Below are 23,697 nucleotides of genomic sequence, written 5' to 3' on the forward strand. Positions count from 1 at the left end.
AAAGCCATTAAAACTTAATCGCCACTGTAACTGTTGAGGGTGGGAAACCCAATCATGATAATTGAAAGGTGGGACCCTGAAGAACTGATTAGACTGTAAGGACCACGCTGTGGTTTATGGGTGTGGTTCTGAGGGCTTTAAAAGGGGAGCATGTGAGAGTCTCTCTCTCTCTCTCTCTCTCTGCTCAGCCATTCTTGCCATGTGACATCCTGCATTGCTGTAGAGTCATATCACCAGGTGTGTTCCCTGGACTGTGGACTTCTCAACCTCTGAAACTGTAAGCAATAAATATTGTTTCTTTATAAATTACCCAGTTTCACATTTTGTTATAAGCAATAGAAACAGATTAATACAAATGTGAATATAGTATACTTGAAATGTACACCCAAATCAGGTTTCTGAAGATACTTTTTATATTTTTGAGAAACTGGATTTTTAAAGTTTTTACAAAACTGTCATGATAATGGCAGTACTAAGACATTCATAATCATAATGATTACAATACACCTTACTGGATTGTTTCTACATATGATTGTTTTTCTTAAACCCTACAAAAACAATTATTTAGAAATAGTGTTATACAGGCCGGACCATGGCTCACTTGGGAGAGCGTGATGCTGACAACACCAAGTCAAGGGTTAAGATCCCCTTACCAGTCATCTTTAAAAAAAAAAAAAAAATGTGTTATACTTGTTAAAGAAACTTACCTATAATTTCAGTCTCACTAATGTAAAATATTGGGGCTTAAGTATATGATTCAATCATTATTACCTTTATAGTGTATTAGTGTATGCAGGGAAAATTTCATGCAAACTGCTGGAAAATTAAATCTTATTACCAAAAAAAAAGAAAAGAAAAGAAATTTGCGAAGAGGGTAGATCTTTAAGTGTTCTTACCAAAATAATAAAAAAGAAAGAAAAAATGGTAACTACATGAGGTGATGGAAATGTTAGCTTAATTGTGAATATTTTACAATGCATATGTATACCAAATCATCAAGTTGTACACTTTAATATATATAATATATATGTTTGGCAGCTGGCTGGTGGGGAGATCCAAACCCTTAACCTTGGTGTTATAACACTGCTCTAACCAATTGAGCTAACAGGACATCCTATATATAAATTTTGGGGGCCAGCCCGTGGCTCACTCGGGAGAGTGCGGTGCTGATAACACCAAGGCCACGGGTTCGAATCCTGTATAGGGATGGCCGGTTGGCTCACTGGCTGAGCGTGGTGCTGACAACACCAAGCCAAGGGTTGAGATCCCATTACCAGTCATCTTTATACAGGAATAAAAATAAATAAATAAATAAAAATAAAAATAAATAAATTTTTTAGTGGCTTAAAACAATTTAAATATATTTGCTTTTGATACTGTGGGTTGGCAATTTATGTTAGGCTCAGATGATTAGTTGTCTACTCCATGTCCTGTTAGCTGGGCTCACTCATGCATTCTTAGTCACTAAGGAGGTCAGATGGGGCTTATTGGTCCTGGGTGGCTTCACTCACATTTCTGCTGGTTGGTATTGGCTGATGGCTGGGCCTCTCTCCATGTGGCCTGTCATCCTCCAGTAGGCTAGAGCAGGCTTCTTCACAGGTTGACAGACCCATCCTAAGAGGGAAGAACTGGAAGCTGTATTTATTAAGGCCTAATAAATAGCACAGTCTCCCTTCTGCCACATTCTTTTTTTTTTTTTTTTTTTTTTTTTTTTTAGTAACTGGCCAGTATGGGGATGCAAACCCTTGACCTTGGTGTTATAACACCGTGCTCTAACCAACTGAGCTAACCCTGCAGTCCCAAACTTTCGCTTCCACCAAGTACCCACATATGTCAACAGAATTGGATAACGGCCTCTTTTCCCAGTTAAGTTTACAGGTTTATTATAAAGGAGACAACTCAGGAACAGCCAAATGGAAGAGATGGAGGGCTGGCCAGTTGCTCATTTGGTTAGAGCTCATTTGGTAACACCAAGGTCAAGGGTTCGGAAGAGACAGGGCAAGGTATGGGGGCAAGTGTAGGGGGCTTTAATGGGCTCACAGCACCTCAATGTGTTCACCAACTCAGAAGCTCCATTTTTTTTGGACGGCTGGCCAGTATGGGAATCCAAACCTTTGACCTTGCTGTTGTAACACTGTGCTCTACCCAGCTGAGCTAACTGCCCAGCCCTATATGTACAATTTTTTTTTTTTTAAAATATGACCAGTAAGGGGATCTTAACCCTTGACTTGGTGTTATCAGCACCACGTTCACCTAGTGAGCTAACCGGCCATCCCTATATGGGATCCGAACCCGTGGCCTTGGTGTTATCAGCACCGCACTCTCCTGAGTGAGCCACGGGCTGGCCCCTTTAAAAGTTTTTTTTAATTATTTTTTATTTTTTATTTTTATTGAATCATAATTGGTTATACATATTTTGGGGGTTCAATGTTGACCTGTGTTGATCAAATCAACATTACTAGTATATGTATTGTTACAAATTGTACTTATTCTTTATGCCTCTTCTCCAATCTCTCCCTATCTCCCTGTCCCTCCCCTCTCCCACCAGTGATAATCCTAGATTTCTTCTCTCCTTCTGAAAGAGTAATGGTTACTCTGTCGATTTGTTGCCTAGATGATCTGTGAAATGCTGAGAGATGTGTTCAGGTTCCCCAATATTATCATAGAGCAGATGCTTCTTCTGTCACTCTGGAATGGGCTTTGTGGAGAGAGACATCCTCTTCTTTTCTTTGGTCTCTGCTGGTGACTCTCCTTGTGTCAATGCACTCCAGTGGCTGGCAGACCATCTGCGTGGTGGTTGTGACATCTAGCCACTAACACAGCAGACATGGTTACTGTGGTGGGCCATCCACATGGAGGTGATGTTTTTGGCATGCTCCTTGGCACTGGCAGTGTGCCTGGTTGTGGGAGGGGGGTCCGGCCTCCATGCCTCGGGCCTATATGTACAATTTTTAATTGTCAATAAAGCTAAAAAAATAAAAAAACCCAAAAGAGAAATTAAAAGATTTTTAAAAGAATAGAAAAATAAATTATAAATACAAGGCCAACAAATACTTTCTTTCGGACTTCTGCAAGCTACTTTTTCCTAAAGCACTTGTCAGGGTTTCTGGTTGTACATTAATGAATAATCCTGCAAATATCTGTCTCTCCTAGTAGACTGTAAGCTCCAGGATGGCAGAAACCATGTTCTGCTCCCAATTGTATCTACACGTGGTAGGCGGTGAAGTATTTGTTACCCCTGCCCCTGAGTAAGATATGAAATCAGAATAGCTCTGGATCCCAGTAAAGTAGGGTTCAAAGTGATTCCATCATTTTAAAAGATTGCTCTATATTCGTGGGTGTGAAAATGAATGAAAGAATGATTAACTAGGAGTGAGATGAAGCTGACCAATTTTACATGCGAAAAGAAAGAGGTCAGCTCTTGTAGAGGGGGAAAAATATTGTTTTTATTTTTTTCAGGTGTTTTCTTTTTTTTTAATTTTATTTTATTTTAAAGTTGACCGGTAAGGGGATCTCAACCCTTGACTTGGTGTTGTCAGCGCCACGCTCTCCCAGGTGAGCCACGGGCCGGCTCTTCAGGTGTTTTCCATGGGGAGGATATGGAGAAGTAACAGCAAATTTCATATTAAACTAGAATAAAGAAAGAATATTCCAGTTAACTACAAGCATTTAAAAATTTTTATACCTACTCAATTAAAGCAAAAAACCCAAATCTTGGATGATTTTGTTCAGTCAGCCAATATTAATTTTTTTTTTTAGACATCCCCACACTGATGTACTGGTTTTTTTGGGGGGGAGGGGGTTTGGCAGCTGGCCAGTAGATGTACTTTTTAAAAAAATTATCGAGATGAAATTCACATAACATATATCAGCCAATATTGATTGACTGATTGATTGATTTTAGCTTTTTTTTTTTTTTTTTTAATTTACACATTGTCATTGTACATACTTATGGGGTAAAATCTTACGTTTTGTTTTATTTTGGTTTTTGGCAGCTTGCCTGTACAGGGATTGAACCCTGGACGTTGGTGCTGACAGCTGCAGCACTCTCTAACCAACTGAGGTACCTGGCCAGCCCACAATCCTTTTTTCTTTTTTGCTATCACATAGTTGTTTTATGCTGTGCTGCCTTTTTAAAATTTTATTTATTATTTATTTTTAAAGAAAATGTAATTTTATTAATATTTTTTTTTTACATTCTAGGATGCTGTTGTGGAGCAGTTGGGAGGGAGGGGGAGAGGGGAAAGGGGAAGGAAATGGGATGGAAGGAGGAGGAGGAGGAGGAGGGGCGGGATTGAGGCCTGTGGCACCTCCCACATTCCCACAGGGGAGACCTGGGGGCTTCCAGCAGTTGCTTGGTCATTGCTGGGCTGGGTGCAGATGTCAGGGGGGTGTGGTGAAAGCCCTCGCCTCCCCCCACCAGCCCACAATCTGATGTTTTGATACATATATACGTTGAATAATAATTAGGTCAGGGTAGTTAATCTATCAATTACCTCATGCATTTCTCATTTCTTTGTGGCAAAAATATTCAAAAGCCTCCCCTCTAGCTGTTATGCAATATATAAAACTTAACTGTTAACCACAGTCACCCTGCTGTGCAATAGAACATCAGAACTTATTCCTCCTATCTAATTGTAATCTTGTACTGTTGATTCAGCCAATATTTACTGGAAGTCTTCATGGGATGGTGAATGAAACAGATGTGGTCACTGCTTTGCTGTGGTCTGAATGTTTGTCCCCTCCAAAGCTCATGTGGAGTTGGCTCAGTTGGTTGGAGCATAGTGTTATAACGCCAAGTCAAGGGTTCAGATACCTGTACTGGCCAGCCGTGAAAACAAAAAACAACGAAGCTCATGAGAAAGCTTCATCTCTAATGTGGCAGTGGTGACAGGCGGGGCCTTTGGGAGGTGATTGGATCGTGAGACTCAGTCCTTGTGGATGGATTCATCCACTCGTGGGTTAATAATGGGTGCTGTGGATTGATTGAATTGTGTCCCAAAGTTCATATATTAGAAGCTTAATTTCTTAACTATTGAGGTCCTATTACGGTAATTAAAAGGTGGGGGCCTTGAAGACGTCATTAGATTGTAGGACTGTGCCATAGTGAATGGATTAACAATGGTGGTCAGGGGTGTGGTTCTGAGGGCTTTCAAAGAAGAGCACATGAGAGGTGAATCTCTCTGCTCTGCCATTTTCTGCCATGTGAGACCCCTTAGTCACTGTCACCACCACCAAGACCCTCACCAGATGTGTTCCCTGGACTTTGGACTTCCTAGCCTCCAAAACTGTAAGCAATAAATTTCATTTTCTTACAAATTACCCAGTTCTGTGTATTTTGTTATAAGCAACAGAAACAGACTAATACCATAGGTTAATGGATGAGTGGGTTATCACAGGAGGAGCACCAGTGGCTTTATAAGGAGAGCAACATGCTCTTGACATGCTCTTGGCCTGTTGCCATGTGATACTCTCTGCCGCCTCCCTTCTCTGCAGAGTCCCCACCAACAAGAAGGTCCTCACTGGACATGCCCCCTGGACCTTGGACTTCCCAGCCTCCAAAGCTGTAAGAAAAAAAATTCATTTTCTTAGAAATTACCCAGTTTCAGGTATTCTGTTATGAGCAGCAGAAAATGGATTAATATATTGAGCTCTTGGAATTTACAGTTTAGCTGGGGAGTTGAACACTAAACAGGCCTGCAAAATGAACATATTGTATATTGTGGTAAGCACTATGAGGAATAATAAGAAGGAGGCTCATTTAGACAGGGGGTGGAAGACTGAATCAGGAAAGGCTCTGAAGATGTACCATTTAACAGAAAACCTAAAGGATTTATGTGGTTTGGTTCCCTATACTGGCCAGCCACCAAAAAAAAAAAAAAAAAAGATTTATACGGAGTCATCAAGTGAAGAACAGAGCAAGGTACAAGAATTTCACAGCAGCTCTATTTGTAATGGCCAAAACAGGAAACAACCCAAATGTCCATCAACAGGTAAATGGATAAATAAACAGTGGTTACTTCCATACAGTGGAATGCAATTCAGCAATAAAAATATACAAAATACAGGTATACACAACATGGCTGAATCACAAAATCATTAAGCTGAGTAAAAGAAGCCAGACCCCCTCGCTCCAAAATAAAGACAGAGTAGTGTCTCATCATATCATAAGATTCCTTTTATAGGAAACTCTAAAAAATGCAAACTAATCTATAGTGATAGAAAATAGCTCAGTGGTTTCTTGGGGATGGGAGTTGGGGAGGAGCAGGAGGGTGAAAAGGGCACAAGGAAACTTTGAAACTTCTTGGGGCAATGGGTGTTCACTATTTTGATTGTGGTGAAGGTTTCACATGTCATACCAAGACCTATAAAATTGTACATTTAACAATTAGCACTTTATGGTCTGGCCCATGGCTCACTCGGGAGAGTTTGGTGCTGATAACACCAAGGCCCCAGGTTTGGACCCCTGTATAGGGATGGCCGGTTAGCTCACTGGTTGAGTGTGGTGCTGACAACACCAAGTCAAGGGTTAAGATTCCCTTACTGGTCATCTTTAAAAAAAAAAAAAAAAAAGCACTGTATTGTATTTCAACAATATGTCATTAAAACTTTTAAAAAGAGTTGAGGGCTAACTGGTTAGCTCAGTAAGTTAGAGCTCTGTCTTGTAACAGCAAGGTCAAGGGTTTGGATCCCTGTATGGCCAGCTGCCAAGTCTTGGCTAACATTATTAATCTTTCCTGGCCCTGAAGCTGAGAGCAAGGGAAGGCAAAGAGGCAGCTACAGTCAGGCTGCTCAGTTTCCATTTCCCCACCGGAGTTGTCCAGATCAGCTGACTAAGTCCCGGAGGATCCTGGGACATGTAGTCTGAAAACAGTGTTGGAGGTTCCCTGCTTAAAATGTGGCGTAATGAAATCAAAGTTAGAACTCTGAGCTGTGGATGTGGTGCTGGGGCTCGCAGGAGGGCCAGTCCTTTAAATAGGGAACTTCCTGAATAAATTTACAGTTTTATTTGATTTATGAAAAATAGCACTTGCTCAGAATTTTCGAAGAATGCTAATTTCAAAAAAATTTTTTGTTTGTTTCTTTGGCAGCTGGCTGGTACAGGGATCCGAACCTGTGACCTTGGTGTCATAAGGCTGAGCTCTAAGGAGAATGCTAATTTTAAAAAATAGGAACAAAGCCTATTTTAAAAATAGGAATAGCTATACTCTGGAGCTGGTCAAATCTTGTTCCTTTTCTAACTTTCCTTCTCTGGAAATAGTTCCTTTTTTCACGCAGAGGCCCACAGGCGGTGCTATACTCCTTTTAGACCGAACTGCCTGTTTCAACCCTGAGGCTCCACCCTATGATCAGACAGGTGGGTTGGTGTAAGTACTGGTGCTTTACAGGTAACAAGAGCTAGCAAGGGCTGGTCAGTTAGTACAGTTGGTTAGAGTACAGCCTCTTAATACCAAAGTCACAGGTTTGGATCCCTGTACTAGCCAGCCGCAAAAAAAAAAAAAAAAAAAAAAAAAATGAGAGTGAGCCAGTGAGGACTTTATTCTTACTGTATTTACTTATTTTTGTCTTTTTGAAACACCTTAAGCAGTGAGGAATTTTACATAACACAGGTAAAGTCCTCTGCTTTCATGATCATTCTAACACCCTTGATAATCAGTATCCAGTACTTACCTCCTTCCTAGTCGATAATACTACATTTATTGCTTTCTTACTGTGCACCAGGTGCTAGGTACTGTTATTATTCCCATTTTACAGATGAGGAAACTGAGGCACAGGAGATCTGCACCAATTGAGTGCCAGAGATGAGTCTCAAGACTAGGGTCTTAACCATTTTACTGTTTGTTAGCTCAAAGTTTATTTTGTTTTGTTTTTAATTCTTCTTTTCTTAAATCCTATCTTCTGCAATATAAATTACCACTAACATTTATATTTTAAAACCAGAGTATACTCCCAAGGGAAAAGATATTTGCTGAATCACAGGTAGGTTGTATTGCACAAAATGAAGTCCACTGTCATCCTGTTTCCTTCACAGAGCTGAAAGTTACCTGAAAGTTACTTTAGACATTGTCCAATTAACTGACAGAGGGTAGTTATTAGCTTACCATCACCATGAGTCCAAACTCTCTTTCACCTACATCTTTGATACCTCTTTCTGTGCTGGAACTTCCCCTCAGTTTATAAACATGTTTTGTCTTCTAAATCTTAAAAGCAAATTCCCAAATCCTCTCTGAGCCCTTTGTTCCTTTCTAGCCTATCATCCAATCTTTTTCTGCTTCTTCTCACCCCAATGTCTCAAAAGCAATGTTCTCCTCCTTGACTTCTTTTAGTATTGTCGACTCGGCAACAGTGCTTACTCTAAGGAGCCCCTCAAGAAATATTTATCAAAGGAATCTATTACTTTACCCTCAAAATTCTACCAAAATAGTTCTTGGTAAGATTACTTCCCAATTGCTAAATCCACTGAACATTTGAGGTCTCTATCTCTCTGAACCTTTTTGCATTTATAGTGTCTTTCCTTAAAACTTTTTTTTTCAGTGGCTGGCCAGTAAAGGAATCCGAACCTTTGACCTTGGTGTTATCAGCATCACGATCTAACCAATTGAGCCAACCAGCCAGCCCCAAAATGCAATGTCTTGGGACCCACCTACTGAGTGAGAGAAATCAGAAAAATTCTACACCTATTTATGATTAAAAACAACAGTAACACGTAGCAAGCCGGGAATAGAAGGAAGCTTCCTGAACTTGATAACACTTCCAGCAAAACATAAGGTTTAGCTTATACAGAAAATCTTTTGGCTAATGTCAGATTTAATGGTAGATCATAAGAAACTGTCACTTTATAGAGAGGAATAAGATTAACTATGCCCCTAATCAACATTGTACAGAAGATCTTATAGCTAATACTATAAGACAAGAAAAATCAATGAGTGGTATAACAACTAGAAAGGATGACATTACACTATTGTTATTTGCAGGTGATTTGACTATCTGCTGAAAAATCCTAGACTAGTAAAAATAATAAGGGAATTCAGCAAAGAGACCAGTGGAAGATCAGCATATGAAAATACTTCAAAAAAAAAAAAAGAGTTCAAGGGGCTGGTTAGAGCACGGTGCTGATAACACCAAGGTAAAGGGTTTGGATTCTGGTACTGGCCAGCCAAAAAAAAAAAAATTTAATTATCTTTCAATTCTATTTTCCCATGAACTTCTTGAAGTACCCTTGTATCTGTATCAACAACTTTCTTATATAATAGCAATACCAATTTAAAAGGGTCATGGAGTAAAACTCTCATTGATAATAGCGACAAGATCCATGACGCTCCCATGAATAAACCCACGAATAAACCCACATGCAAGTCCTTAGGGGAGAAATTTTAAAGATTTCCTGAGAACATCAAAGAAGACTTTACTAACTGCAGAAATAGTAATACTAAGTTCATATATAGAGAGAGACCTATTATTATTTCTCCCCAACTTGGTAATTTTAATGCAATCTAATCAAAATTTAAAGATTTTTCATGGAATTTCATCCTTCATAGTGAAATGCACATAATGAAATGCGCTATTGCACACTGAAATACACAATGATAGCTGAGATTATTTTTAAAAGAAAAAGGGGAAGACATGCTATAAATCTGTAGTAATTATAACAATGAAATTGGTGCAAAATGGATATTTAGGCTAATAAAACATAACAGAAACTCAATAACAGAGTAGAGTTCCATGCAGATATGGGAATTTGTTATAAGATATGGATGGCATTTCAAAACTATGGGTAAAGAATGAATTATTCAAGAAGTTGTTTGAAAAATAAATGGTTGGTGGCTAGCTGGTTAGCTGACTTGGTTAGAGGTGCTGATAACACCAAAGTCAAGGGTTCAGATCCCCTGTAACAACACCACATTCATTCTAACCGGGCATATCTAATCATATCCCTCCCTTCATATCTAATCAGTCTCTCTCCCTTAGCCATCATCTCTCATCTGGACTAATCTATTTATCTCAACATCACTTATCTAGCCTTCCCCAATCTGCTCTTGTCCCCAGCCAAAGCCATTTCAACCTGGCTCCCAGAGCCATCAACTTCAAAATGTGAACTTACCCATGACCCCCACTTGCCTGTCACTCAGCATGTTTGTAGTTACTGCTTCAGCATCTGGATTTCCTAGTGTGACCAACAGTCCTGGTTTTCCCTGGGACTGAGGGGTTCCTGGGCTGCCAGCCTTGCAGTGTTCAAACTGGGAAAGTCCTAGGCAAATGCAGACATGTTTTTCACCCTACTCTCCTACTAGGCTGTCATTTCTTTTTTTTGGTGATCTGAGTCCTTGCCCTTGGTGTTATCAGCACCATGCTCTAGTCAATTGAGCTAGCTGGCTAGCCATTAAAATAAAATAAACCAAGGGCCAGCCCGTGGCTCACTCAGGAGAGTGCGGTGCTGATAACACCAAGGCCACGGGTTTGGATCCTATATAGGGATGGCGGTTGGCTCACTGGCTGAGCATTGTGCTGATAACACCAAGCCAAGGGTTGAGATCCCCTTACCGGTCATCTTTTAAGAAAAAAAAAATAATAATAAAATAAAATAAAATAAACCAAAAATAAATAAATAAACCTGATCTCAAGACCAGGGCTCTAACCCCTCTGAAAAGAAACACCACCCCAGGACAGGCTACATGGCTTCTGGCAACCACAGACGCATAAATCCCAACTGTAGATTAGATTGCTGTTTCTAGAACTTTTGCTGCTACACTCACTGGCTCCATGGGACCTCTTGAATATCCCTTCTCACAAATGCAATGGTGCAGTGCATTGTGGCTGAGACAGGCTTCTTTGGTGTGTTCCACAGTCTGAATCTGAACTTTACCACTTAGTGGCTATGTGGCCTTGGGCAAGTCACTTCTCTGAACCTCTACTTCTCCGTTAGAGTTCAGGCCTGCCCTTCCTAGCTCACAGCACTATTGTGAGGCTCAAATAAAGTGTAGAAACACTTTGCAAATGCCAAAAGACATACCCACAGTGATCTTTACGATTCCTAGTCCTCCCCTACCCATACAATGCAACCAACATAGACTTATTTTCTTTTTCCATCAAAACCCTAGGACAAGGGCCAGGGAACCCCTGGGCACAAATAATGCAGCCTCCAGGTGAACTGACTGAGGCTGCAAAAATGGAGGCACCAGGTTCCCACTGGCACCCAGAAGAAGGAACCAAATGTTTCCTCCCTAAGCTACTTGGGAGAACCTGTGGGTTTCCCAAGAGTTGGGACCATCGTTTATTCATCTTTTCCATAGCCACAGCACAAATAGTTGATTGGTAAGAAAAAGATCCAAGCTGGCTGGTTAGCTCAGTCCATTACAGTGCAGTGTTGTAACACCAAGGTCAAGGGTTTGGATCTCCATCCTGCCCAGCCACCAAAAAAAAAAAAAAAAAAAAATCCAGGCCACATATTTCCTCTCCACAAACTGTTTAGGAAGGACCAGGGTGTTGAACCCTTTGCCTAAGATAATTCCCAATTGGCTCCATTTCCCAGGAATCCCTTTGTCCTTTTAATACTCAGGCACCTAAATACAACAAAGATTCAGTCTGTATTATCACAGCACATAAAAATGGCCAGATATTAGAATGTGTCAGAAATGGGAGAAAATGGGCCGGCCTGTGGCTCACTCGGGAGAGTATGGTGCTGATAACACCAAGGCCATGGGTTCGGATCCCATATAGGGATGGCCGGTTAGCTCACTGTGTGAGCATGGTGCTGACAACACCAAGTCAAGGGTTAAGATCCCCTTTACCGGTCATCTTTTAAAAAAAAAAAAAGAAATGGGAGAAAAAAAAAAAAGGCCAGATAGAATTTCACCAAATTTGGAAAGCATGTTGGAGATAGTTTGCCTTAAAATGTAAACTGCAGGCTGGTCGGTTAGCTCCATTAACACCAAGGTCAAGGGTTCAGATCCCCATACGGGCTGGCCGCCAAAAGAAAAAGAAAAAAAAAAAAAAAAAAAAAAAAAAAAAAAAAAAAAATATATATATATATATATATATATATATATATAAAAACTGCACAGCATATATGAGATTAACCTCAGGGAGTCTTTCAAAGCAGCTGAAACAGACAGACAATTGTGTGGCTTGCCTCCGGGGAGAAAGATGGCCTACATATCAAATGCGATGAGCAGAAATAACAATCTGGTTTCAAATACAAGCCCTAAATCGAAGACAGGTGTGCCTTTCAGGAGACGAGCCCTTTCTGTCCCCGTTTTAAGACCTCCATCGGAGAGCCCAGGTGGAAGACACTAGTTAGTTTGTTTTTTATTTTCATTGGAAAGTTACAGGGTTACTTATCAACAAAATGACTGTCCAGGGCAGAGATATCCAGTGGCTTCTATATACAGGCCCATCCCTGGGGACCACACTTCCAGAGGGGCCTCAACCCCTGAGGCCTCACTTGGCCCCTTCCCAGGGTCCAGGAACCAATCATAAAGACACCAGGACAAAAACTGACCTCACCCTTGCTTTGACCTCCAAAGGAGGTGGCAGCAGCTGGTGTGGGACTCAGGCTTCATCTCCAGCCAGTGGGTGTGGGGACCTCTCTCCTGGGAGCCAGGCCTTCCCAAACCCCCGCTGTGCAGGCTGTCTTGGACATTCCTGGGACTACTCTGAGGGGCTCACGGGTCCCCACTCTGGCCTTCTTTTCTTTAGAGTTGTCATGTTAACACTGAGGCATCCCAGCCTCCCTTCCTGGAGGATGAGTATCCGCTGTCGCTTTTTCTTTCGTCCCTGTTTTTGTACAAAAACAACACTCTTGGTCAGACCAGTGATTTTCTTGCCCAAGAAACAAAAGAGGCTCAACAGGTACAGTTCTGCTGGTCAATCTGCTTCCGGCAGGGTTCCATGGTGACAGCGACGCCCACCCCACTCCGGCCTGACGTCATGTGGGTCACCTCGCTCCAGGTGTCTGTGTCTGGGTCGTAACACTCTACGCTGTCCAGGAATGTATGACCGTCATAGCCTCCTTCAGGGAGAGAAAAGGGGACAGTGGAGTGAGGGCTGGCCGGTCAGCTCAGTTGGTGGAGCGTGGTGCTGGTAATACCAAGGTCCAGTCAATCCCTGCACTGGCCAGCCACCAAAAAAAAAAAAAAAAGCAGCCTGGAGGAAATTTCTTACTGAGATTTGCCACCAAACCACCCACCTGTCCTTAAAAGATGGGGCTAGTCAGGACTCTTGTCCACCCAGCTCCCTCCCCAAGGGCCTCACCGAGGACATAGATTCTTCCTTGGTGCACAGTAATCCCCAGAGCACTTCGCCGATGCTTCATGGGGGCCATGAAAGTCCACGTTTCCGTTTCCACGTCGTAGCGCTCCACGCTGTTCAGCTGGTCCTGACCATCGTAGCCTCCCGCGGCGTAGATACAGTTGTGCAGGACGCAGACTCCTAAACCGCACCATGCAGAGAGGGTGACTCTTAGGGGAGCCCTTCCCTCTCCCCTCCCCGCACCTGAGGGACCCCTTGGAAATAGAATTGGGAGAGAGAAGCTTGGAAGCTGTTGGAACACAGCTCTCCTGTGTGTGCCACAGGCTTGAGGGTTGAATCAGGAGGCCTGGCCCAGGCCTGGCCGAGTTTCACCCGAAATGGGGGGGAGGGCATTTCCTGGATGCCCCCCTCCCTGCAGCCCCCACCCACCTGCCCCACTTCGGATGGTGTTCATGGGTGTGATCATTCGCCACTCGTTCCTCTCTGGGTAGTAACACTCAGCTGAGTTAAGGCGGTTCGTCCCATCGAAGCCCCCGACGGCATACAGCAGACGATTGAGGACAGCTACTCCCACCCCGATCCTTCGCGTTAGCATTGGGGCCACCAAGTGCCACTCGTCCCGCTCTGGCTCATACCTGCAAGGGCATAAGAACAGCAGGGACAACACCTTCGTGGAACACTTACTACAGACCCCATACCCTGCTAGATCTTTTTTTTCTTGGCAGCTGGCCGGTACATGGATCTGAACCCTGGATCTTGGTGTTACCAACACTGAGCTCTAACCAACATAGCTAACCAGCCAGCCCTTCTGCAGCTCTTATACACTAGACCTCTATAATCCTCACAACCATTCTCCAAGGCGTGAGGTATCAGCAGCTCCATTTTCCAGATGAGGAAACTGAGGCTCACAGACCTCAATTGTTCAAGGTCACAGGCCAACAGACGGGGGTCTGCTGGAGCCCAGTGGCTCAGTCACAACACTGACCAGCTCTGTGCTGACTGTTATGTGTGTGACTTTACCAAAGCCCCACCCAGCTTGGTGGGCAGGTGGTCCCCATTACTTTCCCCCACTTCACAGATGATAAGACGGAGGCACAGAAAGGTAAAATGATATATCCAGCCATCACCAAGGAAGTAGTGGAGCTGGAATTTGACTCTAGAACCCCAATTCTTACTAGGCTATTGCCCAAGATGGTTTCACTCAAAATGTGATGCTCAAAGCTGGGGTGACCACACATCCCAGCTGGCCCAGCACTTCAAGTTCACACCTGTGCTTCTGGAATAATGAATAGTGTCCTTTTCCTTCTCAAAAGTGGCCTGCTGAGGGAGAGCATCCTCCCATTGTTCTATTAATAGGCCACATCCACTAGAAGCCTCTAGGGCATTTAAAATCCCTATTCCCGGGCTGGCCAGTTAGCTCAGTTCATTAGAGAGTGGTGTTGATAACACCAAGGTTAAGGTTTTGGATCTCCATACCAGCCAGCCGCCAACAACTAAAAATTCCCATTCCCTAGCCTTGCTCCAAACCCACTGGCTCCAGAATTCCTGGCATCTCCAGCAGTGGACTGGGGAGTCTGTCTTGTTTTAACAAGCTCTCCAGGTGAGAAGTGTATCCTACACACTTCTGGGAGGAGAAGAAGGTGGAGGACTATGCTACATAAGGGTCAAAACCCCAGAAGGCTTGACCACTAAACACAGGGTGACCATGCACAGCTGTGCAGGTTGTGCACTGCACAAGGGCACCACATCTAAAGGGGCACCTTCTATGTCTGAGACCCCATACATCTGTTTATTATGACAATTTGGGGACAGATGGCAGTGAGATGTTATGTTTTAACTTAATTAGCATATTAAGTTAAACTGACAGAACTTTCCCAAAATCTGTACAAGGGTGCCATATGGGTTTGTGACAGTCCCGTAAGCAATTAACAGCCCCAGACCCATCATCCAAGGTCACTGACCATAAATCTCCCAGGAGTTTAGCTTCACCTTGAAGCTTCCACTTTCTGAAGGCAAGGAGAAAAGATGGGCATTCAACACTGGGCAGAATGCTCGGATCACAATAGCTTGGGACCTGTCGGTAGTGGGACCCACAAAGCCCACCCCTCCAGGCCCTGCCACTCACCTCTCCACACTGTTGTGATGGATGCAGCCATGGGAGCCGCCAACGGCATAGATGTGCCCATCGATGACCCCAACCCCAATGCGGTTACGTGGCACACTCATGGGGGCACAGGGCGACCACTGGTTGGTCATGGGGTTGTAGCAGTCCAGGGCACTAGAGTCGGTGTTGCCATCAGGTGAGTTGTTCCGGCCGCCCACGGCATACAGCAGCCCGCCCACCACACAGCCTGCCAGGCCACTCCGTGGCACCTGCAGGTCCGCCAACCGCAGCCAAGTGCCATCACTGGGGTTGTAGGCCTCCAGGTAGCTGAGGGACTGGCGGAAGTAGCCGCCAGCTGTGTATATGAGGCGGCCCACCTTGGGCGCCCGGCAGGGCATCACCTGCGTGGGCTTGTGCAGGGTGAGCTCCTGGAAGATCTTGACCAGGTAGTCCTTGCAGCGGGAGTCTGACTGCAGGATCTCACACTTCTGCAGCTGCATCTGCAGGAAGTGTGGCGTGAGCGAGTGGCAGCGCACTGCACGCAGCAGTGCCTGCACATAGAAACGCCGCTGCTCACAGTCGTACTTAACCCAGTTGATGCAGGCGTGGAAGACTTCAGACTCGCAGCGCACATTCAGGTCATCCCGGCTGATGAGGGTCACCAGCTGGCAGTGGGACAGGTTGAAGAACTCCTCTTGCTTGGCCACCTGCAGGGGGACGTTAGTGTGATGGGTTGGCTCCATGTGTCTCCCCCACCCCTTATCAAGCAGTATGACCTTGAGCAAGTCACTCAACCTGTTTCTGATAGTCTCAGTTTCCTCATCTGTAAAATGGGGATTTCAATAATATGAACTTCATAAGTTGTGAGGATTAAATGAGTTAATACCATGTGCCAGGCATGCACAGTTATGTGCCATATAGTGATGTTTTGGTCAGTGATGGACCACATATATAACAGTGGTCCCATAAGATTACAATGCAACTAGAGGTGTGTAGTTGGCTATACCATCTAGGTTTGTATAAGTACACTCTGTGATGTTTGCACAACAATGAAATTGCCAAAGGACACATTTCTCAGATCGTGTCCCCATCGTTAAGCAAAGCAACACAATGCATGACTGTAGTACATACTCAGGTAAATGGGCAAAATCGCAATGTATGTTTTGGTGTCATTTGTTTTTTAATTATAAGAATGTGTTACCAGACTGGCCAGTTAGCTCAGTTGGTTACAGTGTGGTGTTATAACACCAAGGACATGAGTTCAGATCCCTATACTAGCCAGCCGCCCAAAAAGTGTTACCTATTTTTTTTTTAATTGAAATTACATTTTCCAGAGGGGCAGGCTGATGAAAAAGGAAAAAAGCAATAGCAACAGAATATTCTGAAAAAAAGAAGTGCCAGCTCTGAAGAAACAATCCTGAGTTGTAATTTTGGCCCTATCACTTTTAGCTATGTTTTGTTTTGTTTTTGGTTTTGTATTTTTGGTGGCTGGCAGTACAGCGATCCGAACCTTTGACATTGGTGTTAAAACACTGTGCACTAACCAACTGAGCTAAACAGCCAGCCCCTAGCTATGGGACCTCTGAAATGCCCCATGCCTTGGTTTCCCTCCTTTGTAAAATGGGGATTGTATTAATAGCTACCTCCTAGCAGGGCTACTCCTAGGCTATACAGGGCCCCAGACAGGATAGCTGGTTAGCTCAGATGGTTACAGTGTGGTGCTAACACCAAGGTCCAGGGTTCGATCCTTGTACTGGCCAGCTGCTAAAAATAAAAATAAAGGGCCCCAGATAAATATTTCTCATCAGGCACCTGTCTCGAGAAACCATTTCAGTTCTGGTACTCCAAGCTCAAGTAATCTCAGGAAAGAAATGTTGTGCAGGCCAGTGGGAGGGACCTACTTGCTGGACCACCTTCCTGGAAGCCATGGACTCTGAGACTAATTCTAGAGCTCCTCGGGTCATCTGGTCAACCCCACATGTAGTGCTGCAGCAGGAAGAAAAGCATCTATCTCTGAAGTAGAGAAACAGGGACCAGGGTAGCATCCACTCCAGCTGGTCCCAACCACCGAGGACTTAGAAAATTTCCAGGAAGCACTCCAAATCATGGGATTCCCTAAGGCTTGGGGCCAGGGGCATGGTCCTGCTTGCCCTAGCACAAAGATGACACTTCCTGATCACATGGTTGGGAAGAGTTGATGATTTTTTTTTTTTTTTTAAAGATTATCGGTAAGGGGATCTTAACCCTTGACTTGGTGTTGTCAGCACCACGCTCAGCCAGTGAGCTAACCGGCCATCCCTATATGGGATCCGAACTCTCCCGAGTGAGCCACAGGCTGGCCCAAGAGTTGATGATTTAAAGGATGTAAATTACTTAGACCAGGGCCTGGCCCACTGCGAATGCTCACTACACACTTTTTCTTATTATCATCTCAAATTTTTGCCACCCACGAATTTGGGCTCATTCTTGTGATTTTTTTTTTTTTTTGAAGAACCCTCCTATGATTTTTCTCTTAACAACTTCCTCCACTGGAAAATGAAAACGAAACCAAAAACAGTGTAAAAACAACGCTGCTTAGATCAAAGAAAACACGACTCAACTGTCAGACTGGCAGTTTGCAGCCTGTCACAGGTGTTCAAGAAATACGTTCTGACTGCCTGAAAGGCTGGGCCCTGCCCAGTGCACCCCAGGGTTTGGCTACAGTCATGTTTGCTTCATTCTGTCCCCACAGAAACCAGGAAGCCTGGAGACCCACGAAGACCTCACCTTGCCCAGCTGTTAACCAGTGTCTCCCCAGATGTGTGGAGTAGGAGCTCAGAACCCCACTTCTCTCCAATTCCCTACCTTGACCCTTCACATCTCAAGGGCAGACAGTGATGACCTCCCATCTGTCCCTGGTCCTCTGTCTGACACTGTCCCCTAGCTCCATGTCCTCGCTTACCTCCCCAAAGTGCATGTAGATGTACTCGCGGGCACGCTGGTGCAGCTCAGCGCAGCCAATCTGCTCGGCGAAGTTGGCGATGCCAATGGCATTGCTAGGGTCCAGCTGCTGCACCAGGAAGTCACTGCAGGCGCGGACAACACTGTCAATCTGGTACATGACGGCACCGTTCATGACGTGGAGCACGCACTTCTCACCCATGGAGATGGAAGCTGTGTAGGCGAACTCAATGAGCCGCTCCATAACCTTGGGGTGGATGCCCTCAATCGACACCACCTCCATGCCCTGCTCCCGCAGCCCGTTGGTGAACATGGCCTTGAAGACGGGGCTGGATGAAGCCAGCACCACCTTGTGGGCCATGAACTGGGCAGCTGGTGCATCTTCATACTTGACCTGCAGGGTGACATCACATAGCTGCTGGCTGAGCCGTAGCTCATTCATGATACCAAAGGCCTGCTTGGTGTGATCCTCCAGTGTGTAGCTGAAGGTGCGGTTGCCATGCTGGGAGGGTGTCACCTCAGCTTTGCACTCGGTGGAGGCGTACATCACCGTGTCCCCTGCCCCCTCGGGGCGCTGTGGCTGCAGGGGCAGGAATTGGCTGCGGGCCCCGGCCCCGCTAGGCCTGGGTTCCAGCTGCATGGGGTTCCAGGCGACAAGGGACAACACCACCACTGGCACTCAGGGGCCTGGAGGGAGAACACAGGGATGGGAGCAGGGCCTGGGACTAGGTCAATACCCTCCAGGCCTCCTTTTGTAAGATAAAGTGATTTCTAGGTCAGTTTCCTTCCCAAGCAAACCGGGTGAAGTGAGATCTATTTGTACTACCAGCCCAGCGGCCCATCCTAAAACACAGGTCAGATCATGACCCTCCCCTGCTCAGAATCTTCCAACACCTCCCATGGTGCTAGGAGTAAAACCGAACTCCTCAGTGGCCTGCAAAGCTCTAAGCAGACAGCCCCTGCCCACTTCTTCCCTTCACTCACTCTTCCAGCTATCTGGCGGCCCTTCCCTTCCTAAACCACGTCAAGCTCATTCCTTCATTCACCTCACCAACATTTATTGAGTGCCTACTGTGTGCAGGGCACTGTTCTGGGCACTGGGAACACAGCAGTGAGCAAGACAAAAACCCTGGCTCCCTGGAGCAGATAACTGGGGAAATCAGGACCATAAATAAACTAAAATAAGCAAGATGCGCCGAAGTCAGGGTAATGAAGAAAACTGCCACAGCGCTGTGACAGTGTGACTTCCTGGCAGTTACTTCAAACTGGGTAGTCAAGGCCTGACAAGGTGAGATTGCAGCAGGGACAAGGACGAGTGCATGAAAGGGTTGGGGGTTTCAGGCAGAGGGAACAGTGAGTGCAAAGGCTCAGGTGCAGAAGAGAATCAGGACAATCCGGGAGGAGTGTAGTGAGAGCGAATGACTACAGAAGGGGTTCATGGAAACCCCTGGAGACTGCAGGGCCAGGGGATGAATTCTGTTTTTAAAGGGGGGTGGGGGGAGTGAGGATCTGCAAGAGGCTCCTCAGATTCTGCATCTCATCTTTTTGAGGCTCAGCCCGGAGTCACCCCCTCCCTCTTTCCTTTTCATCCCAGCACTCTCAGGAACTCAAAGATCTCCTTGGCCTGTTTGTTGAGGGATGGACTCTCGCCCCCAGCAGAGGGCAGGGAGAGCCCTGGAGGTCAGCGTTGGGCCTACCCTCCTCTGTGCCTCCCAGGGCGGCACCGAGCAGGGGTCAGCAGGCGGTGGCTGGCTGGCTGCCACTCTGCTGTGCCTCCGGAGCGCCCTCCTCCACCGGGCCCAGCGCCGCTCGGCCCCCTCTCCCGTGCCGAGGCCTCGGGCTTGCCTCTGGGTCTTTGGCCAATCGGTCAACGGTTCCGCCTGGGCACCGGGCACTCCCCCCGTCCCCCCCACGAAGCGACAAGTGGGGGACTGCGCATGCCCCGCCTGAGCCGCCACCAAGGCCTGGAGAAGGCAGGCACTGACCCCGCCGCAGCCTCTTCGCTGCCAACCCCAGAGCAGAGACCGAACCCCCCATGCCCCGAGGTTCCCGGGCCTGCGTCCGAGCGGCGCTCCCTGGGCCTCACTCCCGGCTTCCGTCATTCCCGGGCCACCCCGGGAGTCGCGCCGTCCAACAGTAAGATCGGACCCGGGCCGCGCCCTTCTGGCCCTCCGCGGGGCCGCGGGGAACTCGGCGGCGCCCCGGGCCACGGCGTCCCGTCCTCCGCTCCCCGGGCACGACCGCAGGGGCGCTCGCGGCCCGCGGTGCCCGCGGCCCGGGCACAGGCCGCCTCACTCACCCCGCCATGGCCGCGCTCGGGCTCCGCCTCCGCCGCCCGAGCCTGGGCGCCTCCATCTCCGCGCGCTGGGGGGAGGCGCGGAGTGCGCGCAGGTCACCATGACTAAGCAGAGCCGGGCACCGACCGTGTCAGAATAAAAGTCCCCGTGTCCTCCGCCGGCGGCGACAGGACAGGACCGGGCCGCTCCCCACCCCATCCCCCGGCTCCGCTAGCTGTCGCTAAGCTGCGCAGCTCCAGCGCGGCGACCACAGCGCCAGCCACTGCGGCGGGGCGGAGAGCGCGTCCTCGGGCGCAGCCGCCCGCGTGTGCTCAGAGCCCCGGGTTCGAGACGTTGCGCGCCCTTGCCCGAGCCCGGGATCCGGTGAAAGTCCCTTCCCTGCAGCCGCCGCCTGCGCGCTCACCTCGGCCCCCGCGTCGCCTCCGTAGGTGACTTGCGGGGTGGGGATGCCCCCAGCAAGGCGACGGCTTCCAGCGGTGGTGCTACCCGCGTGCCGCGTTTCCGGGAATCGCGAGCGGCTCCTGCCTAATATTCGCTGTTGGAGACCTTAGGGCGCTTTCGCCGTCGGGGGTCCTCGGCTCCGGGGCGGTGTGGCCTGCGAGGTAGCGGCCGTCGGGTGGGGGGCGGCCTCGGGACGTCCGGGGAGGAGGCGGGGAGAGGGCGCGGCAGGGAAAGAGCCGCGATTCCCCGCCCTTCCCGCAGGTGCCGGGAGCCCGTCGGCGAGGAGCGGGGCGCCTCTGTCTGGCCCCCCTTCGCACTGTCCCTTCCATCTGCCCGGTTTCGTCGTAGGGCATCTCCGCGCTGACTACTTTCCAAGACCTGCTTTTCTCCCTTTATCTCCGCACATCGCAGGCCTCGCGGTCCGGCGGCCGCAGGATCCAGCTAGAATGATCTACATAGTTGGTTTTTCCTTGTCTTTATTTTTCAGTTATCTCCCATCAAGAGGCGCGCGGCCCTTTTCTGGGGGGGTTCAGAAACCCAGGTCTGCCTCTCGCCAGCTCTGTGCCCGTGGGCCGCTACTTAACCTCTCTGGGCTTGTTTCCTCTCTGTAAATGGTAACAGTGGTAGCACCTACCCGCTAGGTTATCATGAGGACTAAATGCGAAAGCTAGCGCCCAAGAGATGTGAACAATCGCTATTTTGCGTGGCTAGAGATACCAATTTGTCATCTGTACTGTTTATGTTGTAAAGTTAACTATTTTTTTTTTTAATTTTTTTTTTTTTTTAAAGATGACCGGTAAGGGGATCCGAACTCGTGGCCTTGGTGTTGTCAGCACCACACTCTCCAGAGTGAGACAAGGGCCGACCCTAAAGGTGACTTTAAATAAATGTATTTATTTTAAAGAGTCCATCGAAATGAAAAGAGAATAATAAAAGGAAACGCTAGGCTGAAGAAATATTGGTCTAAGAATGGGTTCCTGGAGCCTGGTGAATTTGGGGAAATCAGTGTCCCAGCTCAGGGTCTGGGACACCCGCACCCCTGGCTGGGCTGGTTTCCCCCATTCTTTTGCTTGTAGCTGCAGTTCCGAACATCTCCAGAGGGGGCGCCCTTGCACGATCGGCGAATACGCGGAATGGCTGAGGCTGTAACAAGCACCTTCCTGGCACGTTCGGGAAGACAACTTCTCTATCTCTCAAAATGAAACTTCCAGGCCCTGTGAGCCTGCCGTGCCGCTGGTAGATATTTACCCGAGGTACATTCGCACACGTACAAGAAGCTGTGTGTACACAGACATGCCTTGCAGTGCTGTATATCATGGCCAAATATTGGACTCAACCCACAAGTCCCTCCATAGGACCCTGACTTAATAAATAACTGGTGGCACATCCATCCTGTGAAATACTATGCAGCCGGTTAAAAGAAGCAAGACATTTATTGTATGGATATTTACCTCCATTTTTTGTTTGTTTTTTGGTAGCTGGCTGGTACCAGGATCTGAACCCTTGACCTTGGTGTTATAAGGCTGTGCTCTAACCAACTGAGCCAAGTGGCCAGCCCTCAATTTCTTAAAATATGAAAAAAAAGAACAACTGCTATAGACCGAACTGTGCCTCCCTTCCCCATTCATATGTTGAAGCCCTAACCTGCAATGTAATGTTCGGAGATGAGGCCTTTGGGAGGTAGTTAGGTTTAGATGAGATCCTGAAGGTGGGGCCCTTATGATGCGATTAGTAACCTTATAAGAAGAGACACCAGAAAGCTTGCTCTCTGTCTCTCTCTCTGCCATGTGAAGACACAGTCAGAAGGCAGCCATCTGCAAGCCAGGAAGAGAGCCCTCACCAGAGCCTGATCATTCTGATCTTGGACTCCCTAGTCTCCAGAACTATGAGAATGAAATTTCTGTGGTTTAAGCCACCCAGTCTATGGTATTTGTGTTTTTTTTTTTTTTTTTTTTTTTTTTTTTTTTAAAAAGATGACCGGTAAGGGGATCTTAACCCTTGACTTGGTGTTGTCAGCACCACACTCAGCCAGTGAGCGAACCGGCCATCCATATATGGGATCCGAACCTGGGGCCTTGGTGTTATCAGCACCGCACTCTACCGAGTGAGCCACGGGCCGGCCATGTTTTTTTTTTTTTTTTTTTTTTTACTCTCTATTTCTCTCTCTGTCTCTCTCTCTCTCTCTCTCTCTTTTTTTTTTTTTTTTTTTTTTTTTTTTTTTTCTTTTTTGTGGCTGGCCAGTACAGGGTTTGAACCCTGGACCTTGGTGTTATCAGCACCACACTCTAACCAACTGAGCTAATGACCAGCCATCTGTGGTATGTTATGGCAGCTGGAGCAGATTAAGACAGCAAGACGGTAAAAAAAGAATGTGCGAACGAGCCACAGTTTCCAAGATACACTATTAAGTGAACAAAGCAAGATGCAGAACAGTGCTGAATTTGTGTAAAAAGATAGGAGGGGTATTTACATTTTGGTTCATTAATCTACAGAATACCTCTGGAAGTTCCCCAGGAATCCAGAGAGCAATCGCGATAGGGAAGGAGAACTGGATACTTTCTGAATTTCATAAAATAAATCTATAAATCCCCTACCATCGCAACATCGAACAACAGAACCATGGGGTGATGTGTCCAAGGTAGCCTGAGTTCCTCTGGAAGGGCTAGG

At 46.6% G+C, this 23,697-nt stretch overlaps 2 protein-coding genes and 1 long non-coding RNA gene across 5 annotated transcripts in view; 2 read left to right on the forward strand and 1 right to left on the reverse strand.

The window, feature by feature from the left end:
- Window positions 1–2,979, forward strand: part of PDE4A (phosphodiesterase 4A) — a 35,463-nt gene extending 32,484 nt beyond the window's left edge. Inside the window, exons 16-17 of the mRNA XM_063109100.1 lie at window positions 189–277; window positions 2,615–2,979. Coding sequence (XP_062965170.1) covers window positions 189–277; window positions 2,615–2,618 — 93 coding nt within the window. The 3' untranslated portion in view covers window positions 2,619–2,979. The remainder of the gene's footprint in view (window positions 1–188; window positions 278–2,614) is intronic.
- Window positions 2,980–12,281: 9,302 nt separating this feature from the next.
- Window positions 12,282–21,214, reverse strand: KEAP1 (kelch like ECH associated protein 1). Of its 3 annotated transcripts, none has more exons than XM_063111616.1 (6): window positions 20,993–21,214; window positions 18,294–18,979; window positions 15,374–16,059; window positions 13,678–13,883; window positions 13,252–13,428; window positions 12,282–13,009 (listed from the first exon to the last, which is right to left on the reverse strand). In XM_063111616.1, the coding sequence occupies exons 2-6, from the start codon at window positions 18,930–18,932 to the stop codon at window positions 12,843–12,845; spliced, it is 1,875 nt and encodes a 624-aa protein (XP_062967686.1). In that variant the 5' UTR covers window positions 18,933–18,979; window positions 20,993–21,214; the 3' UTR covers window positions 12,282–12,842. The 3 variants fall into 3 exon arrangements, with proteins under 3 accessions (XP_062967686.1, XP_062967685.1, XP_062967687.1); XM_063111615.1 differs by lacking the exon at window positions 20,993–21,214 and adding an exon at window positions 20,592–20,683; XM_063111617.1 differs by lacking the exon at window positions 20,993–21,214 and adding an exon at window positions 20,278–20,542.
- Window positions 21,215–21,825: 611 nt separating this feature from the next.
- LOC134386970 (uncharacterized) lies at window positions 21,826–22,866 on the forward strand. The gene is made up of 3 exons (XR_010024567.1): window positions 21,826–21,903; window positions 22,107–22,283; window positions 22,824–22,866. It is a non-coding gene; the product is annotated as an uncharacterized LOC134386970 (long non-coding RNA).
- Window positions 22,867–23,697: the final 831 nt, after the last annotated feature.

The sequence above is a fragment of the Cynocephalus volans genome, chromosome 10 (assembly GCF_027409185.1).
Source record: "Cynocephalus volans isolate mCynVol1 chromosome 10, mCynVol1.pri, whole genome shotgun sequence".
Classification (NCBI taxonomy): domain Eukaryota; kingdom Metazoa; phylum Chordata; class Mammalia; order Dermoptera; family Cynocephalidae; genus Cynocephalus; species Cynocephalus volans.